The sequence below is a fragment of the Balaenoptera acutorostrata genome, chromosome 1 (genome assembly GCF_949987535.1).
Source record: "Balaenoptera acutorostrata chromosome 1, mBalAcu1.1, whole genome shotgun sequence".
In the NCBI taxonomy this organism is placed as follows: Eukaryota; Metazoa; Chordata; class Mammalia; order Artiodactyla; family Balaenopteridae; genus Balaenoptera; species Balaenoptera acutorostrata.
In genome coordinates this window covers 141,602,366-141,623,279 of record NC_080064.1, presented here as the reverse complement: position 1 = coordinate 141,623,279, position 20,914 = coordinate 141,602,366, and the positions used below count along the sequence as shown (strand labels likewise).

At 42.3% G+C, this 20,914-nt stretch overlaps 1 protein-coding gene across 6 annotated transcripts in view; it reads left to right on the top strand.

The window, feature by feature from the left end:
• Window positions 1-674: 674 nt before the first annotated feature.
• STX6 (syntaxin 6) overlaps window positions 675-20,914 on the top strand; it is a 75,653-nt gene continuing 55,413 nt past the window's right edge. For 2 of the 6 annotated variants that reach the window (XM_028168016.2, XM_028168017.2), the window contains exons 1-3: window positions 675-911; window positions 16,755-16,924; window positions 18,647-18,741. In XM_028168016.2, coding sequence (XP_028023817.1) covers window positions 877-911; window positions 16,755-16,924; window positions 18,647-18,741 — 300 coding nt within the window. In that variant the 5' untranslated portion in view covers window positions 675-876. The remainder of the gene's footprint in view (window positions 912-16,754; window positions 16,925-18,646; window positions 18,742-20,914) is intronic. The other 4 variants (XM_057551574.1, XM_007188189.2, XM_007188190.2 and 1 more) reach the window with 4 other exon arrangements.

Here is a 20,914-nt window from a genome sequence, read left to right as displayed (position 1 = left end):
GAAAACACACCCCAGTCTGGAAGACGGTGCACAGATTCTCTGGCTCTGCCCTGTCCAGGTTGTGTGAGCACAGGAAATCTTGAAACCTCTCTGAAATTCTCCCATCTACTAAATGGGAATAGTAATACCGCCCCCCCCCCAAAAAATATTGAGATAATGCACATACAGCCTTCAGCGCATTGCTGGATATAGTAAGACCTACATAAAGGAGTTGTTCAATATTATCATAGTCAGATAATGTATACGAGCACGCTTTATTGTAAGTCGAGAACGAGATGGATTTCTAAATCAACATGTTATCAAAAATCAAGTATCAAAAGTAGAGGAAAGGTGAAAGGATCGCGCAAAGCAGGTACTACGCGTATCTAGGAAACCCGACGGCCTTTCCCGCAAGGGAACAAGCAGCTCCTCCCCCCGAATCCTGAGGGGCGAGGCGAGAGAAGGCCCGCCCTCCCCCACCACCCCCAGAGCCGCGTCTCCAGGGTCTTGTGACAAGGTGCCCAGGCCCCAATGACAAGGGGCGGGGCCAGGTCTGGTCACGTGAGCATGGGTGCGGAAGTGGGGCGGCAGACGGCGTTCATGACTGGCGGAGGCTGAGCAACCCGGGGGCGGAGCCAGGCGGCCGGACGCGCTGGGAGGAGCCGGGGGAGGGGGCGGCCGCGGGGCGGGGCACCAGAGTCAGGGATTCGGTCTGCCGTGCCGACGAAGTGCTGGACCCGCGGCGGGCCAGTGCACCCCGGCCTGCGCGCGCAGAGGCTCCGGGTCCCCCAGGCCGAGGCGCCGGCGGCCGCGCGAGGCGGGTGGGTTGGGCAGAGGGAGGTTCGCTGGGCGCGCTGTGCGCGGAGCAGGCGTGAGGCGGCCGGGGGCCGGGACGCCATGTCCATGGAGGACCCCTTCTTTGTGGTGAAAGGGTGAGTGTCGCCGAGGGCTCCACTGGAGGAGGAGGTGGCCGTGCTGCCTGCCCGCACCTCCCCGCTCTCCTCGCTGTAGGGGGATGGGAGACAAGCAGAGGCTGGCGGGGGGACAGTGGGGACGGCTTAGCCTTGAGGGCCGTGATCAAGCGTCCAGAGACATCCCCTCCCCGTCCTACCTGGACTTTGAAACCCGTGCCCCCAATTAAGCCCCTGGGGAGGGGGTCCCCTTTGGCCTGTGCGCTGCCCTACAACTTATTTGGAGGGGTGGAGGGGTTCAGCAGCTCCGCAGGTGGGAAGGGAGACAGGCGTCCCAGACCAAACTGCAGCTGTAGTGGAGCACGGGGCCCTGCTTCGAAGGGGGAAAAAGAGCATCTGGGCAGGAAAAGGGAAATGGCCCTCCTGAGCTTTGTAGTTGGCGAGGACGGGGGTGAGCTCCCATTGTCCATTGAGTTCGGAGCGCTGGCCCGCAGACTGGTGAGACCACAACCTACCCAGAGGCGTCTGAGCACGTTTGCAGGCTGGGAGGCGGGGGCGCGAGGCTCCGGAAGACAACTCAATTCAGTGGGGGAGTTTTTACTGAGTAATGGGAGGAGAGGAAAACAGCCGTTCAAACTCAGTGATGATGTTGGAAGGAAAACAAAATGAAATCAGCCAAACCAAACTTTCCTTAGCTTTCTGTTAGCACCGGGATTTTCCCACAGTGCTAAAGGAAATGAGTGCTTTCTTTTTAACTCCCTGATTTCATCCAGGCTATTTGACAGGTTTCCCCCATTTCTTCTTCTGCCTTTCAGACTAGAACAGCCTTAACTTATTTTTCCCTGTGAGCTGTCGTGACTCCATCTTTGATTGCTCAGTCGTTTGGAGATAGAAACTTTATTTGCACTGTTACGTAGGCTTTATAGCCATTAAACAAATTCAGGAAAGATCGATTCTGTTGTTGTTATAACTTGTCAGCTTTTGTTTTAAATGTCAAACAAACATTAAAATTCTGAGAACTGCAAAGTTCCGGAAAGATCAGTGCTGATAACCATAAAGTGTCCCTTTGCTTTCAACTAGTTGCTGCTAGCTTCCTATTTTTGTAAGGGTAAAAGCTGACCAGTTGCTTGAGTGTGTGTATGTGTTTTAAGGGTTCCTCTCAGAAAATTTAAGTGGTACTTTAGGTGAAATACTTTATTATCAATGATACAGTAAGATATATATATTTTTTAACATTTCCCTAAAAAGATTTTCCTTCACCTGACTTTAATTTAGATGGGAGAATGCTGAGTTTAGATTATTAGTAATATGTGGCTCTCTACCTGGAAAATGTGTTGCTTATTAGAAGGATTGATTTTTAGGGGTTGATTTTTAAATGTGAAAGCTGTGTGTTTTTTCTCTTGAATGAATGTCCTTAATGCTTAGGTTGCAAAGGTTATCTCTGGCAGTGGAGGCCACAGATAATCAGAATTTCGGGTTTGATTTTTAATGGAATTTGTGGAAATGCTAAATTGCTCTGCCATCTTGACTTTTTTTTCCTGCTAGTATCCAGTACAGTTTGCCAAGGCTTGCTCACTGATTAGATATCACTGCTTTATTGGAACATTGGCCTGGAGTGTTGGTTGACTTTTACATGGTTTTAGCTCATGTCGGTAAGATGTCAAAACCTTCTGCTAAGGAAAAGTAAAATTAGCTATACGAGTGTCTCCAGATTATGCGACGGAATATATGGGGAGCCATTCGTGTAGTTCTGTTTATTAAAAGTTTTGAAAGTGCACTGCACAATGTGGAAAAATTAAAGACGCCTAAATTGTGGCCCTTAGCCTAGGAGCTGATAGTCTAATCTGAGAAACAGCTCACTCCAGAATTAAGTAGAAATGACAGGTGGATATGATTAAGTGCCGAAGTGAATCCTACAGATGATTAACTCCCCCAGTAGTTCAGAGAAAGGCATCTCATTAGGAACAGTTATGACTGGAACAGCTTTGGAGGTAGTAGTAGGTCTTGAATTAAGTTTCGAAGACGGGGAGCATTTAGATAATTCAGGTCTGTGTCTCTTCTGGACTCATCAAGAAGAGTCTCTTATTGGTCTTCCTGCTTCCAGTCTCTTTCCTCTTGCATCTGCCTTGGTTCTGTTGGATGAGTGCTCTCCAGAATGCAGGGTGAGCCACACATTCCATTTTACATTTCCTAGTAGACACAGTAAAAAGTAAAAAACAGGTGAAGTTAATTTTAATGTCATTGTTAACCTAGTATAGTGAAAATGTTTCAACGTGTGATTAAAGATTATTAAAGAAGATTTGACCCTTTTTGTACTGTCTTCAAAATCTGGTGTGTATTTTTTACTTACAGCACATCTCAATTTGGATGCTAAATTTTCATCAGGAACACTTGATCTGTATTTAGAGTTCATTAAACTTACAGTTGAAAAAGTATTCAATAGATTCACATACCCAAATTGTTCCAAATATACTTTAAAAATTTTCGGTAACTGAATTGCGTATCAGTTTTTAAATTTAAAATTAAAATTTAGTCCCACAGTCACACTAGCACGGTTCACATGTGGCATCCATATTGGGCAGCACAGGTGGAGCTTTTCTAGAACCCAAGCAGGAGTTCCCCACTTAACATCACTGAGTGGCTGCCTGTTGCCTACAGAATAAAAGCTCAACACTTCCTGACCTCCGTGACGTGGCCTTCCTCAACCCTGCGCTCACTCTGCCTGCCCTTAGCACAGAGCTCCAGCTTCACCAGACTCAGTACAGTGACAGTGACCGCAGGACTGGATGCTCTTACCCCACATGCGTCCACTCTGCCTGATGCACCCACTCAGCTTTCAGGATTCAGTGTCAGCATCTCCACTGCCTACAGGAAGTGCTTCCCCTGGCACCTGTAACACATTATTGCACTCTTCCTCTGGCTGTCTTTCATTATTTGACTGTGAGCTCTGAAGGTTGGAACTGTTTGTTTTTCCTGTATTTCCAGCCCAGCACCTTGAATATGTAGCATAAATGTTGAATAAATTCTCTTTGGTGGTTGTGGTTAAGGAGCGGTGGTTCGTGGGTGGGAACACTCCCAGCAAAGGCAGGCATTGTGTGTTTAGAAATCATCAAGGAGCGCATCCCAGGTGCAGTAGGAAGTTTATCTGGAGAAGTAATAATAATAATAGCTAACATTTAAGGGATGCAGCTTCTATGTCAGGCGTCGCATGCTAAGTAAGCACTTTATAAGAATTTTCACTTTATAAGAACAGTTCTGTGGTGTGGGTATTAGCCCCATTTTATACATGAGGAGCTGAGGGAGCACAGAGGGGTTGAGTTACTTCCCCAGGGTCACACAGCTAATAGGTAGTGGACCCAGGGTTCAAAATTCAGCTGCCTAGTTCTACTCATACTGTTAACACTTCTACAGGTACATCCACAGGTACAGGTAGAAGAGGGTCGAGAAGAGTCTCTCTCTAAGAGGCCACTGGAGATTTTTTAAGCAGGGAAATGACATGAAATGAGGGTTTCGGGAATATTGATTTGGTAGTAGTGTTGGTTGCATCAGTGTGTAGAAAGATTAAAAAGGAGACCAGGGCTTCCCTGTTGGCGCAGTGGTTAAGAATCAGCCTGCCAATGGAGGGGACACAGGTTCAAGCCCTGGTCCGGGAAGATCCCACATGCCTCAGAGCAGCTAAGCCCATTCGCCACAACTGCTGAGCCTGCGTTCTAGAGCGTGCGAGCCACAACCACTGAAGCCCGTGGGCTTAGAGCCTGGGCTCCACAGCAAGAGAAGCCACTGCAATGAAGACCCAATGCAGCCAAAAATAAATTAAATAAATAAAAAATAAAAATAAAAAGGAGACCAGTTCGAAAGCTGTTTTAATTTACATATGCAATGATTAGTGCCTGAGTGTTCAAAGATCGTTTTGTGAGGTTTTGACACTCTCGATGTCTTCTTGTTCAGAGCAGAATCCCAGAACACGGGAGAAAACTACCACAATTGGGCAGATGTGGCCCTACCTGGCACAGACATTCACAGTGGTATTTTCACTACCAGAACCCCTAGCTCTACTGAATCAACTCAGGCCTGCCCCTAAGTTGTAGTTTGTCTAGTTAACCCTCTCCTGTGTGTTCTCACTGGGTGAGTTTGATTATTCCCATTGTGTCAAGTGGTCCCTGTGTATCTGTGCACATCCTGCACCCCAGTCACTCTGACCTAACTCTCTCCCGTTTGTTTTTCTGTGTTTTCTACTAATTGTTCGACATCCCCCATGCTATGGGGTAGATATCTTCCCCTTTTTTTCTTTTCCTTCCCCCTCCTTAAAAATGCCTTCCTCTTCTTAGCCCTCTTTACTCCTGACTCCGCACAGTCCTTCAGTCCCATGTCCACCTGGTCACCGGGGCCTATCAGTGCATCCCCTGGATATCTCTGGAATCTTCTCTTCCTCTCTGGTTTTGGTTCCTCCACCCTAGTTCATGTCCTTGTCCTCTCCCACCTGAACTCTTGTAAGCAGCTTCTTCAGCAAGCTTCATTTGCACCGCTGCCAGACGTGACCTCGGAGACGCGATCAGGTCACAGCTCTATTCGGAATCCTTCATTCTGAAATACCGAGTGTCTGTTTTCTGTGTGCCAGGGGCTAAGGGTACTGCAGTGAACAAATGACATCCCTGTCCTTATGAAGCTTATATTCGAGACAGACAGTAAACAAATGAACGAATATATGGTATGTCAGGTGGTGATAAATTCTGTAAGAAGAACAAAGCTGGGTGTAAAGGGAAAGGAAATGCATGTTCTGGGTGTAATTTTTCTTTTTATGTGACTTCCGGAGGCAGTGAGGTTTGGTGAAAGAACTGAGCTTTGTTAATCAAGCTGACCCAAGGTTGGGATCTCACTTCTGTCAATTACTTGGTGTAACTTTTGGCACATTAGTTATCCTCTCTGAACCTGTTTCTTTATGTACAAAATTGGCTTAACAATGCCTGCTTTATCGGTTATGAGGATTAAATGAGTTAATGCATGTAAATTGCCTCAGCACAGTTTGGAGCATATATCAAGTGCTCAGTAAACATTCTCTTTTAAATGTCTATATGTCTCCATCCAAACAGGCTGCCCTTTCTGAGAGGAAAGACCATGTCTTACTGGTTTTGTGTGTGTGTGTGTGTGTGTGTGTGTGTGTGCACGCGCGCGTGTGCGTGTGCCCGCGCTTTTTTTTTGGAGTAACATTTAAAGTGATATATGCTCATTTTAGAAAACTTAGGAAATAAAAATATAAAAAAAGGATTAAAAATTCATTGAAATGCCACCATCCAGAAATAATTAGTTAAAATTTTGGTGTTTTTTTAATCTGTTTCTATTAATAGTTTTATGTAATACTATCCATCAGTTTTTGATCTCTCTTTTTTTTTTGATATATAATAAATATATCAGTCACTGTCCTGGGAACATGACAGGGATTGTCTTTTTAATTCTTATGAAGTAGGTACTAGTACTATTATTATTATCATCTTACAAATGAAGAAAATGAAACTTAGTAAAAAAAAAAACAAAAAACAAAACTTCCAAGTTCATAAGCCTGTAATTGGAAAGGCCAGGATTTATATAAATGGGTATTGTTGTTATTAATCATTAAGAAATTGGGATTCGTCTTATAATCTTTTCATCTGTATTTTTTTATATCCTTAAAATGCCTTTGATGGGGAGGCTTTTTAATGGCTGTACTGTATTTTGTTATATAAATGTGATATAACTTATTACCCAGGACAAGGTTTATTTTTTATTTTTTTAATTTATTTATGGCTGTGTTGGGTCTTCGTTTCTGTGCGAGGGCTTTCTCTAGTTGCGGCAAGCGGGGGCCACTCTTCATCGCGGTGCGTGGACCTCTCACTATCGCGGCCTCTTGTTGCGGAGCACAGGCTCCAGACGCGCAGGCTCAGTGGTTGTGGCCCACGGGCCCAGTTGCTCCGTGGCATGTGGGATCTTCCCAGACCAGGGCTCGAACCCGTGTCCCCTGCATTGGCAGGCAGATCTCAACCACTGCACCACCAGGGAAGCCCTAGGACAAGGTTTATGATGTACCTAAGTTTTTCACTGTTACAGTTAATATAGTTGCCAGCCTGCTTGTCACAGGTCTTCATTGCTGCTCCTGATTATTTCCATAGCCTGTAGTCCTGTAGAAGATTTGCTAATTCAGAGGGGGTGCATATTTTCAAAGCTTCTGATGCATGTTGCCAAATTGCCCTCTAGGATACACCCCTAACTCCACTCGACTCGCTACCCCACCCCCAAAAGTTTGATGGGCCCATTTCCCTTGACCCCTTGCCTGTACTGAGAGTCTCCTTTTAAGAAATCTTGACTAATTTCCTTGGTGAAACATACCATATTTGAATCATGTTGTTTTCATCATTATGTTCAGTAAGGTGTTACATAGTATTTGTTTGATGAGTGAGCCCATTTTGAGTTTTGGGTTCTGTAGTTTTTTTCCCTCTCTTGTTTGCAACTTCTAATCAGAATAAGCCACTAAGAAATTGAGCGGTGGAATATGAGAGTATTTTGGTACCAAGTGAGCCTCTCCTATAGGTAAAAGGCACGAATGTTGTGGTTCTTTAATATTTTGCTGATTTGGAGGCGTTGTGTGCCCGAACAAGGACAGTTTTATTTCCAGATTCTTGGCTGTGGATCTGTGTTGAAATAAAGGCATAAGTAAGCAGTTGAGCAAGATAGTGTATGTTACATTGTATTATTCTCTAACCATCTCTGGTCTGTGTGTACAGCCTTTTAAACACTAGATTATGAGCTCCTTGAAGGCAAGCATTGTGCATTTCAGTCACACTGTTGAAAAAACTGTTTATTGGTAGTCACTGTGAAAAAATTATCCTTATTTACAGAGTAATTTTATCCAGTAGAATTGAATGTAAGTCAGGTCTCATTTTCTACTTTTTAAAAATCAACCAGATGTTTCTTTCTTTTTTTTTTTGGCTGTGCTGTGTGGCTCGTGGGATCTTAGTTCCCTGACCAGGAATCGAACCCGGGTTGTCAGCAGTGAGAGCAGGAAGTCCTGACCACTGTACCACCAGGGAATTCCCCAATCAGATGTTTCACTATAAAAACCACTTTGCAGGCATTTGTTATATTGAATTAGGCATTTATTGAATGCCTAATACTCTATTTGGCTCCTGAAATTATAGTCTGGTTTGGAGAACACTATGCAGGTATGTGAAACAGTGTAGGTGAAAGACAATATGCGTTGCGTCTAAGAGTTTGGAATAGAGCTGAGATATTGTGGAGACTGAAAAAACTTGGAAAGACCCCCAGGGGGAATGTTGGTCAGTGACACTTTAGTGAAGCAAGTAGGGCCTCAATCTGGGCCTTGAAGGAAATGTCTGCTTTTCATTTGCAGAGGTGTAAGGACTCTTCCAGCTGGGGAAGCAGTGAGTGAAAGTCTAGAGCCGGGAATGAGGAAAGGGAGGATGGGAAGAAGACCTGCCAAGTGAAACAGATTTTGTTTCAGTGAGAAGTCAGGTTGGAGATTAAAGTCAGCCAGTTTTGGGGTGGAGGAGGCGTGGAATACCCAGCTGAGGAGTTTAAAGTTAATGTTTCCTATTGTAAATTCTTAATCAGGAAGTGGTTTTAACTAGCAGTTACTATGCACTTGCCTATGGTCAAACAACTTCTGAGGGCTCAAACCCGGGTCTTCTGATTCCACAAAGAAAATAGATTTGTCTGGAGCCTTTGCAAAGATGGGATTGAATAGGTCTTGGTACTGGAAGGCCCCTCATGCTCTGGGTCAGCAGAACTAGAGGCCAGAAGACAAGAAGTCTGAGCCCCCGTTCTCTTACTTGTTTAATGAGTGCAGACTAGTTATCGTGAAAGTTCCTTCTAGATCTAAAATCCAGTGATGCAGCTTAAGCAGAGGTTGTGCAAGGTGAGAAGTAAGAGGAAGAGTCAAAGATGATGTTTGTCTAGACAAGTTTCAAATCTTGGAAAATAGTGTCACTGTTGACTAAAATGAGGAAGTTAGAGAAGGAAGCTTTTTTTTTTTCTGTTTCATTTTGTTGTATGAATATTTACTGTTTTGTAGGGAGGATATGATTGGTTTGGTTTTAGGCAAAAGGAATGATCCTGTAGGCAGCTAAAAATATAGGAATTAGTCCTGGGTGAGAGGTGAGGGTTGGAAATGCAGTGGGGAGTCATCAGCTTCAAGGGATCTTTTGAACCTGCTAGTGTTGATGAGCACCTAGAAGCTATAAAAATAGTGCTGAGAAATACTGGGACCAGGTGGAGGAAGAGGAAAGAGAAAATTAGTAGAAACCAGAAGAGCACAATGTCACAAAAACAAGGAAGTGAGAGTTTCAGGAAAATAGGCTGTAGTGTCAAGTACGCTGGAAATGAGGACGAGTTCAAGTCACCCATGACTTTGACCTGCAGTGTCATTGGTGGCAGTAGTGCTATTCCGGGGGCATTGTGGAAGCAGCAGCAGGTTGAGGTCAAAATTGTATGTAACTATAGGAAACTAAGTAAAGACTCTTTTTTTCCCCTCCAGGAGAATTATTGCGAAAGATATTATCACAGTGAAGTTGAATTTGGAAATGGCAGTAAGGTCAAGTGCAGGGTATGTGTATTTTTCCCCTTAAACACAAATGACGTGAGTGTGGAAGTCAAGCAGTAAAAAGAGCTTCTCACCTAGCCCAAGGGATTGGTGGTAGAACAGGTTGGTGGGATATGGGGTAGAAGGGTGATAGAGTTGCAGAGGCTTGCCCAGCCTAGGTTTTTCAGGTTTCATTAGTAGAGTGGAAACCATCTGCCTTCACTAGCCTCTCAGGGGTGTTGATGAAACAGGGACCCCACTGTAAAGAGACATGCAGGATGGGTGCTGCCCCAGATACAGGTGTTGTGGCTTATTGTGTTTTTCCAAAGGTGGCCGCCCCAATATATATCCTCTCCCATTTGCTTTTCTTAACTTGTGAAGCTGGCATTCTTCTATCAAGCTGGGGTCCTCATTCCTTTTCTTTGAACCCAGGCAGACCTTTGTAACTGCCTCGACTGACAGAATGAGGCAGAAATGACACTGCTTGACTCCTGAAGCCTTCGTCACAAAGGACAACCAACCAATTCAGCTTCCACCTGCATCTTTCTGACTTGGGACACAAGTCCAGCTCTACTGAAGCCACTCTGCTGGAGCACTCATGTGGAGAGACTACGCAGACACACAGATACCACCGAGAAGCACCTGCTTCTGCAGCCCCAGCCCGGCAGTCTTTCAGCTGAGGCCCCAGACATGGTGGAGCAGGGACAAGCCATCTCTTCTGCATTCGGCACGAATTCCTGTCCCACAGACTCCCCATAAGAAATGGTCGTTTGATGCCATTAAGTTTTGGGGTAACTGTTATACAACCACAGTAACTGGAACAGATGCCAGTTCAGAGCCTATCAGCATGGTCAAAGAAGGAAGGAGAAATCAAAAGGCTGATGGAGGTTGCAGCTATGGTTATCCTGCAATTCGTTGGCCCAACTGAATGACAGATTCCGGGAAACAAAAGCTCCCTAATGGCTAAAATACTTCTTCCTCCCATCTTACCAACAAATTTAGTGAGATCCAGATAAGAAATTATTTTATGGACATCTGGATGTATTGCCTGAAGCCCTAAGGTTGGTTGGGATGGTGAGCCTTTTACCATGGTGGAACAGACTGGAATGTTATATGGGAGGGGCTCAACTAGCAGTGACCAGGGGTTAGTGCTGGGCTGGCTTCAAAAACAAACTGGGGGACTTCCGTGTTTCCAATGCAGGGGATGCGGGTTCGATTCCTGGTCGGGGAACTAAGATCCCACATGCCACATGGCGTGGCAAAAAAGAAAAAAAAACAAAACTGGATTGGTTAGTCCTGCCAGTGTCAACTCTATATTTATAAGGAATGGAAGAATCTGGTTTTGAAAGCTTAGATGAAAGCTTTATTTTTGCCTGAAAGATACGTTCTTCAAAGATGTGGACTGTGTTTTCATTTCTGACAGTTGCTTACTGGGGAAGCAGCTCTGTGTTACAGGTGGTCCCTTGGGCACTGGCATGGCTTGCAGTGAAGGATCTTCATTCTGGTGGTCGTAAGGAGTTCATATCCATGAGGATATGATGGGTCCCATCATTTTGATGGGCTGTTTGGTGGACAGCAAGGGAAAGAGGCTCATCTGTAGTATTTCCAACGCTGTGACTCATGAAACGTGTAAGACAAAACTGACTTTGGACGCATCTGCAACAGATACAGGAGCAGAACATCTGCTTGACTGTTGTAGGAGATAGCCATCCCTCTCCTTCAGTGGACTGAAAGATTTCTCTGGGCCAGGAGCTAAACCTGTAATTCCTAGGAAAGCAATTAGCAAGTTTTTGGTGAAATGGTGTCAGACATGATACCCAAAGCTGTCTGTGAGCAGATTATTATTTACCAAGAAGATTGCTAAACTGAAGGGCTCCAAAAATTCAAGGTATTCATGGCCCCTCATAGAAAGTTGTGGGTGTCAGGCTTTAATCATTCCCATTACGCACTTGGAAGAAAAACCTGAAAAGAGCTGCACCTAACTCTACAGGAAACAGAGGCAATGTCTTGTGATTTTGACCTTTCTGGAGAGCACAGATGAAAGTGGATCACTGTTGACTAAGGAGTCGGCAGCTGCAGCGCTGCCCACAGGGTGCAGCATGCTCACATGGGCTCACTGTGTGGTGAGCAGACGATGCTGGGCATGCCTGTGTGGGAAGTGCCTCACTAGCCAATTCATGCAGAACCAACTCCCTTACCTTTCCTGAGAAAGTAGGTGAAGAAAATCCGACCAGCTCTTCTCCGTTGAAACCCTCACAAATATCAAACAGCTGTCGTGGTTATATACTCCTCTGTCCTGTTCATCCATTTACTTGGAATGACAGGTGATTCTAAATATTTAGCCCCAGATATTTACAAGTAGTTCTGAATTGAGCAGGTTTTCTCACTAGGTAGGGTCTTGTACATTATTACATGTGTCTTGTATTTCTTGAAACTATTCGGAAATTCTAAGTTCTTTGGGATATCCTGGTTACCATTAATATTTGGCTTAAAAATAGGTTTTGTTTGTGACACACGTTTTCTCTCCATTCATGCCTTCTTTTTTCAGGGTAATACTATGCTGAATTAATACTGGAAGAAGAAAAATTGGGAGATGTTTTAAACTTTGAGGGACCCCGTTAGTTGCTTTTAAGATAGGATTCCTTGACACACTGCATGTTCTGGTTTTTCAAGATCTGAACCATTGCTAACAGTTCCACCTTTGTGATCCCTTAACACGTGTCTTAGAAATGTACACTAAGACTACTTTGACTTTCTTATGTCTCTGCTACTACAGGAAAACTAAAAATGAAACCTCTTTTAAAAATAAGAGATTGAGAGTGGAATAAGCCAGGTCACTGGCCAGGCCTGTTGCGTTTTGAATGTCATCCTGGGATTGCTTTGCAGCATTTTTCTAATTCCTGCCATTTCTTTCATTTCTTCTTTAGGACATGCACAAGTTCTTGCATGCTTAAGGACTCGATTTCACTCTGTGCTGCTAGAATTTAATCTACCCACCTGCCCCTCCTCCCCCTCAAATCTGAAAGTGTGGCCCTTGGATCCCAAGGGGGTCTCAAGATCCTTTCATAGAAGAGCCCCTCAGCTTAAACTGCTTTTCATGATACTACTCAGGTGTTATTTGCTTTTTTTCATCATGTTGACAATAACACTGATGGTGCAAACTGCTGGTGCCTTAGCCTAAATCAAGGCAGTGGCACCAAACTGTACTAGTAGTCATTGTATTCCTCCCCCACAATGAAAAAGAAAAATGAGAATCATATTCCTTCAAGAATGTTCTTCATGAAACAGTAAAATAAAAAAAAAAAAAAAAAAAATTGATCAAATCTTGAGTCCCAAGAACACCTTTCCTCATTTTTCTAAAAGTTATAATTTACGTACAGTAAAATTGACCCTTTTTAGTGTATACTTCTGTGAAATTTGACAAATGCATATAGTCAGTAATGACCACCTCCACAAATAAGTTGCAGGACAGATCCATCACCCCTAAAAGTTTCTGTGTCCCCCTTCCCCCATGCCCAGCATCTGGCAACTACTGATCTATTTTCTGTCCCTATAGTTGTGCCTTCTCCAGAATGTTACAGAAATGGAATCATACAATGTGTGGCCTTCTGAGTCTAACTTCTCACATTTTGCATAATGCATTTGAGATTTGTCCATATTGTTGCATGTATTTGTGGTTTGTTTCTTTTTATTGCTGAGTAGTATTCCATTGTTCAGATGTACCACAGTTTGTCCATTCCTTAGTTGAAGGACATTCGGGTTGTTTTCAATTTTTGGCTGTTACGACTAAAGCTACTATAAGAATTTGCAGGTTGTTGTATGAACCTGTGTGTTTTTGTATCACCTTGAAGTGGGCTTGTTGGGTCATAATGTTAAGTGTATGTTTTGTATGTTTTTTTTGTTTTTGTTTTTTATAAATTTATTTATTTTATTTTTGGCTGCGTTGGGTCTTCGTTGCTGTGCACGGGCCTTCTCTAGTTGCTGCGGGCGGGGGCTACTCTTTGTTGCGGTGCATGGGCTCCGTATTGCGGTGGCTTCTCTTGTTGTGGAGCACAGGCTCTAGGTGCGCGGGCTTCCGTAGTTGTGGCTCACGGGCTCTAGAGCGCAGGCTCAGTAGTTGTGGCGCACAGGCTTAGTTGCTCCGTGGCATGTGGGGTCTTCCCGGACCAGGGCTCGAACCTGTGTCCCCTGCACTGGCAGGAGGATTCTTAACCACTGCGCCACCAGGGAAGTCCCTGTATGTTTAATTTTAAGAAACAGCCACACTGTTTTCCAAAGTAGCTGTACAGTTTTGCATTTCCACCAGTAATGAATGAGAGTTCCAGTTACTCCACCACCTGGTCAGCACTTGGCATTGTCGTTGTGTGAAGCCATTCTAAGTTTGTAGTGGTATCTCATTGTGGATTTACTTTGCGTTTTTCTGATGACTAATGATATTAGGCATCTTTTCATGTGCTTAGTTGTCATTTGTATGTCATCTCTGGTGAAGTGACTGTTCAGATCTTCTGTCCGTTTTTAAATTGAGTTTTCTTAAGTTTTGAGTTTTTTTTTTAAATATATTGTAGATACAAGTCATTAATCAGACATGTAATGCACAAATGTTTTCTCCCAGCCTTAGTACACATTTTAATACTCTGTGTCACAAAATGAGAGAGTGCATGAAACTCTTTTGCTGTATTGTGAGCTAAGATGGTGACTCCAGGGAAAGCACTTCTGTGATCCAGCTGTGAGCTGAAATAGCTCGTTTTTTCCTCCACAGAATCTCATTTTTTTCTTCAAAGAATGACTCGCAAACTGGTTATTGAGACTTGCATATGTTCACAAGTCTCAAAATTATCTTAAAAAAACTTGACATTTTCTCAAAAATGAATGAGGTGAACTTGTCACTTCTCGGAAAACAACTGACAGTATTTTTGTGGATGATGAAATTAGAGCCTTTTTTTAAAAAACAGAATTTTGGAAAGCTCGTATCAACTGTTATCATCTTACAGATTCCCAGTAGTTAAGTTTTTCTGATGGAATTGGTGGTGATATTATTATATGATTTTGGATATTGTATAATGAAATGGGTCAGCGTTTGGAAGATCTTTGATGCTCAGTAAACTAATACTTTACAAATGACCAGTACGTCATGCTGTAAAATCATATGTGGGTAAAACATCCATTCACAATACAGGATGGAGCAGTGGGTTGTAATGTATGAGAATACACAACGTCTTTGGTACAGTTTCAGCTTCCAAGTTGCAGCTAACCTTTAAGAAACTGCCACTTGTCGAGTTTTCGTATTGTGTCAAGAAAGAATATCCACAATTATCTGAAAAGACTGTTAAAATACTCCTCCCTTTTCCAACTACCTATCTGTATGAGGCTGGATTTCCACCATATACTTCAACCAAAACGCATGTCAACAGACTGAATGTAGAAGCAGATGTGAGAATCCACCTGTCTCCTGTTAAACCAGATATTAAAGAGATTTGCAAAAACGTGAATCAGTGCCACTGTTCTTACTAAATATTGTTGTTTTTGAAATTTTTGGCAAAAACATTAACATATCGTAATTTCATCATTATGTTTGATTAATTGGTAAATATTTTTAAATATCAGTTTGAATTTCTAGTACAGTAAGTGGCAATAGCTAAAGAGTCCACATCAATCTGAGTTCTTTGGAGTCTTCAATAATTTTGAAAAGTGCAAAAGAGCCCTGAGACCAAAAAAGTTTATGGATCACTGCTTAAGAGTTTAATTCCGGCATCCTAGTTGTCTGCTCGTTTGGAGAATGTGGTATGCCCTAGCCTGGGGCTTCTAGTTCTCAAAAAGGAATTCAAATTTCCTTTACAGAACTGATAATTTTCATATTCTTTAGAATGAGATCATTTTAGATACCTTTTAAACTCTGTCTTCTGTTGTCATAGAGGAAATTCAACACTTACAGATAAACCAAGTACTTCATATTATGGCAAAATGTATACCTCTTTCTTTACCAAATCAGCCAGAAACCTCAATAAAGAGTAAAAATAGCAGATTGACATCTCACTTACCTAGTCCTTCCTCTTTTTGTCTCAAATAGAGTTTCTCTTTAGCACTAAAAGCATACGACTGATGTGAGAGGAAAAATGAGGGGACTTGCCTAACCCATGAACTGGTTATGAACATAACCTTGGTAGATTCATTGTTGGCCGTGTAGCTCGGTGATTTATTCAGACGGGCCCAATGGCTGTATTCTCTATTTAACATTCAGCTTTTTAGCTCTCGTCAGTATTCATAGTCCAAGATATTGTAAGGCACCTTTCTTCATTTTGTTAGTGCTGTCTCCTGTGGTACTTGAAATGTCAGAGGGAATAGGATGCGTGCAATTTCTGTTTTAAAGCCATAGATAACGAACGCACTGATTGAACACCCAGAAGAATTGGTTAAGAAATCATAGAAGTTTCAAAACAGATCTCTTAGTTTAGGAGCATGAAGATTATAATCTTTGTACACAAGAGACCATGATTATAAAATGAGTCCTTTTTGGCTTTTATGTGTGGTAGTGTTAGATTATAATATTTAAATGGTGGCTATTGGCCCAATGGCAGGGGCAGGGGAGGAGTTTTTAAGACCCTGTGACTGTATCTAATCTAAAAGCAAAATAGGCCATAGCTCTTAATGGCCTAGTCTCACTCCCTAAACATGAAGCACAGTAATCTGCTGTACAGAGTTGCTTAATCCAGGAAAGTAGATACATTTAAAGCTAATGATATTTAGGAATCTTCTAATGAGATGTTGGATTTTAAAATGTCTCATTAAAATACTTGCCTTCTAAAAGACTAGCTGTGTAAGAGTAACCCTTCCTTCTACCCTTTTTTAACCCCCTTCCACACAAACCTCCCCAAGAAAAGGAAAGTTGTTTTAGAACCTTTTCTTCTGGATATAAATTACTTCACTCCAACTGGCAACATGTGTGAATGTTAACGGCCCTTTAGTTAATTTATATTATAGCTTCTTAGACTACTTTTAAGTACAGTCCGTTAGAAAAATTAAATTTTGTCCTTCACAAACAAACTTGGTAATTATAGCTGCTTAAGTAGTGGCTGTTTTATTTTGAAATCAGCTGAGAACATAATACTCAGACTATTATTTTAAAGTTTTGAACTTTGCTATTTGTCCATGAAGAGCCTTCTGTAACGACTTAAAAACACTTTGGGGAATGGTGGTTGCTGAGGATGGTGTCTGATCGTAAAGGTTCACCTAAGTCTTGTAAGTTGTTCGTGGAACATACTGTCTCATATCTCTCCTTTCCCTTCACCTGAATACAGAGAGGTACAGAAAGCAGTCAACACTGCACAGGGATTGTTTCAGAGATGGACAGAGCTCCTCCAGGACCCATCCACAGCCACGAGGGAAGAAATCGACTGGACCACCAACGAGCTGAGAAACAACCTCCGGAGCATAGAGTGGGATCTAGAGGACCTTGACGAAACCATCAATATCCTTTTCTGCAGTGTCTGTGCCACGTGAGGCAAGCAGACAAATGGACAAGTTTCATCCAGATGTCTCAAGTACATAGATTAGATATTGCCTTTTATCGTTGATTGATGTTGCCCTTATTCATACCATGACACACTTAAAATCATTGACCAGTAATCTAAGGTGGAGTAGTCAAATCCTGCAACATGAAGGTGGCATAGTGCAGTGATTTGGAGCTTGGACCCTGGAGTCAGACTGGGTGTTCAAGTCCTGGCTCTGCCAGTTACTAACTGTAACTTTGGGCACATTGCTCTTCAGTAGAACGTTAGGATAGCAGTTGTACCTAGCTCATAGGGTTGTTGAAAGTTTATGAGGTAAAGAGCTTAGAATGGTGTCTGACATACAGTGAACTTCTATGAAAGTGTTAGCCATCATTATTTCAGAGAGGTGTATACAGACTAGTGTTATACATTGGTAATTGGAAATCAAAAGAAGATCCTTCTCTAGACTTTTTCCTGTTCAATGCCAGTGTCCCTTAGAGAGGCATCTTGTACCATGAAACTGCATTTACTAAAGCAGATCTATTATGCTAAGTCATGCTATCGATGTTAAATAAGTCCACTAATCTGACTGATGAACCAGAGAATGGTAAAAGCTGGATTATATGGCCTTTCTTTTAACTGGAAAAATCCCATTTAATCAGAACTTTAGATAGAAGATATGCCATTTGCATGTTTTGAGTTCTGTTTTGTTTTTTTATAAGTGTGGTAAAACATAAAGGAAACTAGCTTTTGTCAGGATCACTCTGCAGTCAGCACACAGGTTCACATGCAGTTGATGTGTGGAGTGTATAATTTCTATTAATCACAGTGACCCCAGGGCATCTTTTAAATTATTAAAAGACAAATGTGTTCTCTAAAACTAGTGGAACAAAATGTGTGAGGGAGTGGGATCAAAAGCACAGTTGCAGGGAGATATGTCTTCCCTCAAGGTAGGAGGGAAGAGAAAAAGATTAGGGGAGATAGAGAAATTGTGAGATAAAGAGAACAAAAGTTTTAATAGATATCCGTCATGCAGCAACAGTTATTGAGTGTGCTATGTGCTGGACATTTCGTTAGTTACTGAGATTGGATTGATAAGCAAAACTGTACCAACCCTTGTAGAATTTACCGTGGGAGTATAGAGGGACTTGGGGGCGGGAGAAACAGACATTAGTCAAATATTGGCACAAGTGTATACTTGCAGATGTTAAGATAAGTGCAGAGAGCCATGTGAGTGACACGGGACAGCAGAACCAAGCTGGGGGTGAGGAGAGCAGGAAAGCTTCACAGAAGAAGCCTCGATCTCTAGGTTAAGAAGCAGAGTTTGCTTCTTGACAGAAGTGGAATGAGTTGGAATGGCAAATGAAAACAGCTTGCTGTTTCCCAGGACAAAAGCTGTCCTGGGAAAGGTGATCTGGAGTCAAAAAAGTGCTGGCAGGCATCTGGAAGAGCCCAGCTCAGCTGTGGTCAGACACCCATGGGTTTGCAGTGAACCTAGGCAGGTCATCTCTGCCTCGGGGCACAAGGATCCTCATCTAGCTGTGGGCAGAGAAAGTTTGAGAATGATTAGTGTCAAGTTGACTATGTGTTCAGAAACGCTGGGCCAGATTTTATTGCTGTGAGAGATTCTGTGGTTTCACATGATGTTGGTTGTTAGGTTTTCAATGATGAAATTGCTTTACCTTGACTTTTTGACCCACGCATAGTCGAAGCAAATCCTAGGAAATTCAACCTCGATGCAACCGAATTGAGTATAAGAAAAGCTTTCATCACAAGTACTCGGCAAGTCGTCAGGGTAAGGGATGTGATCTTACTGTGTTATTTGTGCAAGAAATAGTCAGACTTCTCCGAACTCTTTCCTTTAATTTAAACTAATAGGTCAACTCTGAAACCCCCTTTTTTTTTTTTTTTTTAAATTATTATTTATTTATTTATTTGGCTATGTTGGGTCTTCCTTTCCGCGCGAGGGCCTCCTCCAGTTATGGCAAGTGGGGGCCACTCTTCATCGCAGTGCGCAGGCCTCTCACTATCGTGGCCTCTCCTGCTGCGGGGCACAGGCTCCAGACGCGCACGCTCAGCAGCTGTGGCTCACGGGCCCAGCCGCTCCGCGGCATGCGGGATCTTCCCAGACCAGGACTCGAACCCGTGTCCCCTGCATTGGCAGGCAGACTCTCAACCACTGCGCCACCAGGGAAGCCCTGAAACCCCTTTTTAATATGAATTAAATGCCAGTTTTCTACATACTTCTCTGATTGAAAAGAAATCTGTTTTTAGTATCGGTCAGGCTTTTTTCTCAGAGCAAAAATGAGAGCGTAGACTGCTGGCTTTGGGAAGGTTACTGTAATCTTCCTGTCCATACCTCTCATTCCTCCAAACCAGTTATCTTTTTTCCTCTTTATTTCTTAGTATACTGTATTTCTAGACAAAAAGAGGAACTGCTATTGTAGAAACCATTTGCTTTCCTGATTGATTGGTAATCACTTTGCATTGTGAAGGGTACTCTTACTGGGTTTGGATGGCGGCCTCTTCCACCATCTGAATTGCTTCTGGAACTCTTGCAACCCATTTACTGACATTTCCATATACAACTGCTTGACAGCCTTTCGGGAGTTATCCAGAGCAAGCAAGCATCTATCAGTGTGTAAAAAATCAATCCAAGGGAACAAATCTTTAGTCTCAAATTACTTAGATAATAACCTATTGTTAAAAAAGCCTAAGAGAAAATAGCATTTAAGTGAAATCTTGTATCGTTAAGATATGTTTGTATTTTGAAACTATATGGCTAAGCCAGTTGATTAGCATAACTAGATGTAGGAGAACCACCTGTCTTTAACATATGTACTAGAAAGCAGCTTCCTTGAATAAAAAGACTTGGGATCATACCAGTGCTAACATATGGCTTTTTAAGAGTCATCTTAGGCGGGAACCTTGGTGTGTGCTTGCCAAAGACTCCATGTCATGTGATTTCCTTTTGAAATTATTTCAGATGGTAGGTTATCACTGCACTTTAAATATTCTTGTTCCTATACTCATTAGTTGCCTTTCTGTATCCATGTACCTAAATTGTTTAGAAATAAACCCACATTGTAATGGGGGCAGTAACCTTTTTAGACCTAGGTGCCCCATCTATACAATGAACATTTGGATTAGACACTCCTAGTCTCTAGCCAGTTCAGAGGCTATTCTGATAAGGAAGCCCTGTTGTTAGGTGATGTATTTTTTTGGTAAGGTAAATAATTTCCCAATTACTTATTTTATGAATGTAGTGTGTGCTTTTTTAATTATTTGTGATAGATTTTTCTGAAAATGACTTCTGTAGATGTTAGTATTTAAATGGTGCCTTGCAGTGAAGCGTATGTTCTTGACTTTAATCATTATATTTGTTTTTCTGCAAGGTAGTACTTGTAAATTCTGCAAATTGAAATTCAGAGGTCAACATAGTGAGTTAAGTGAGTTGGTATAATTGGAAGTATAATCCAAAGTTCGTTTTATAATAATTGAAAAGCTTTTTAAAGTACGTTCTTTGAAAGAAGTATTCTAAATCAAGTCCATACTTCATAATGTTGCAGTCCTTTTATAGTTGAGATCTAAACTGTACTCAACTGTGTGACCCAACTGAATGTTTTAGAGTTTTTAATCATTCTTCTAATTTATTAGTTCTTTTTGGAAGCTGTTACTATTCGTCGGTGATGGGTTAATAGTACCTAACTGAGTTTTTGCTCATCTGAGTTTACTAAATTCTAATTGAGGTTTTGTGGAAGAGAAGTGGTAATTGATGCTAACTTGATTTAAAAAAAAAACAAAAAAGGCATTGTGTTGATTCAATATTATTGCATTCAGCTGAACAGTATTTGTATCCAGAACTCTCTGGGTTCCACTTGGAGGACATTGATAGTGTGGGATCAGAGAGTTAGCAGTTTTGGGAAATGAAACACAAGACCAAGCTCAGATTAGGAATTTGTACATCA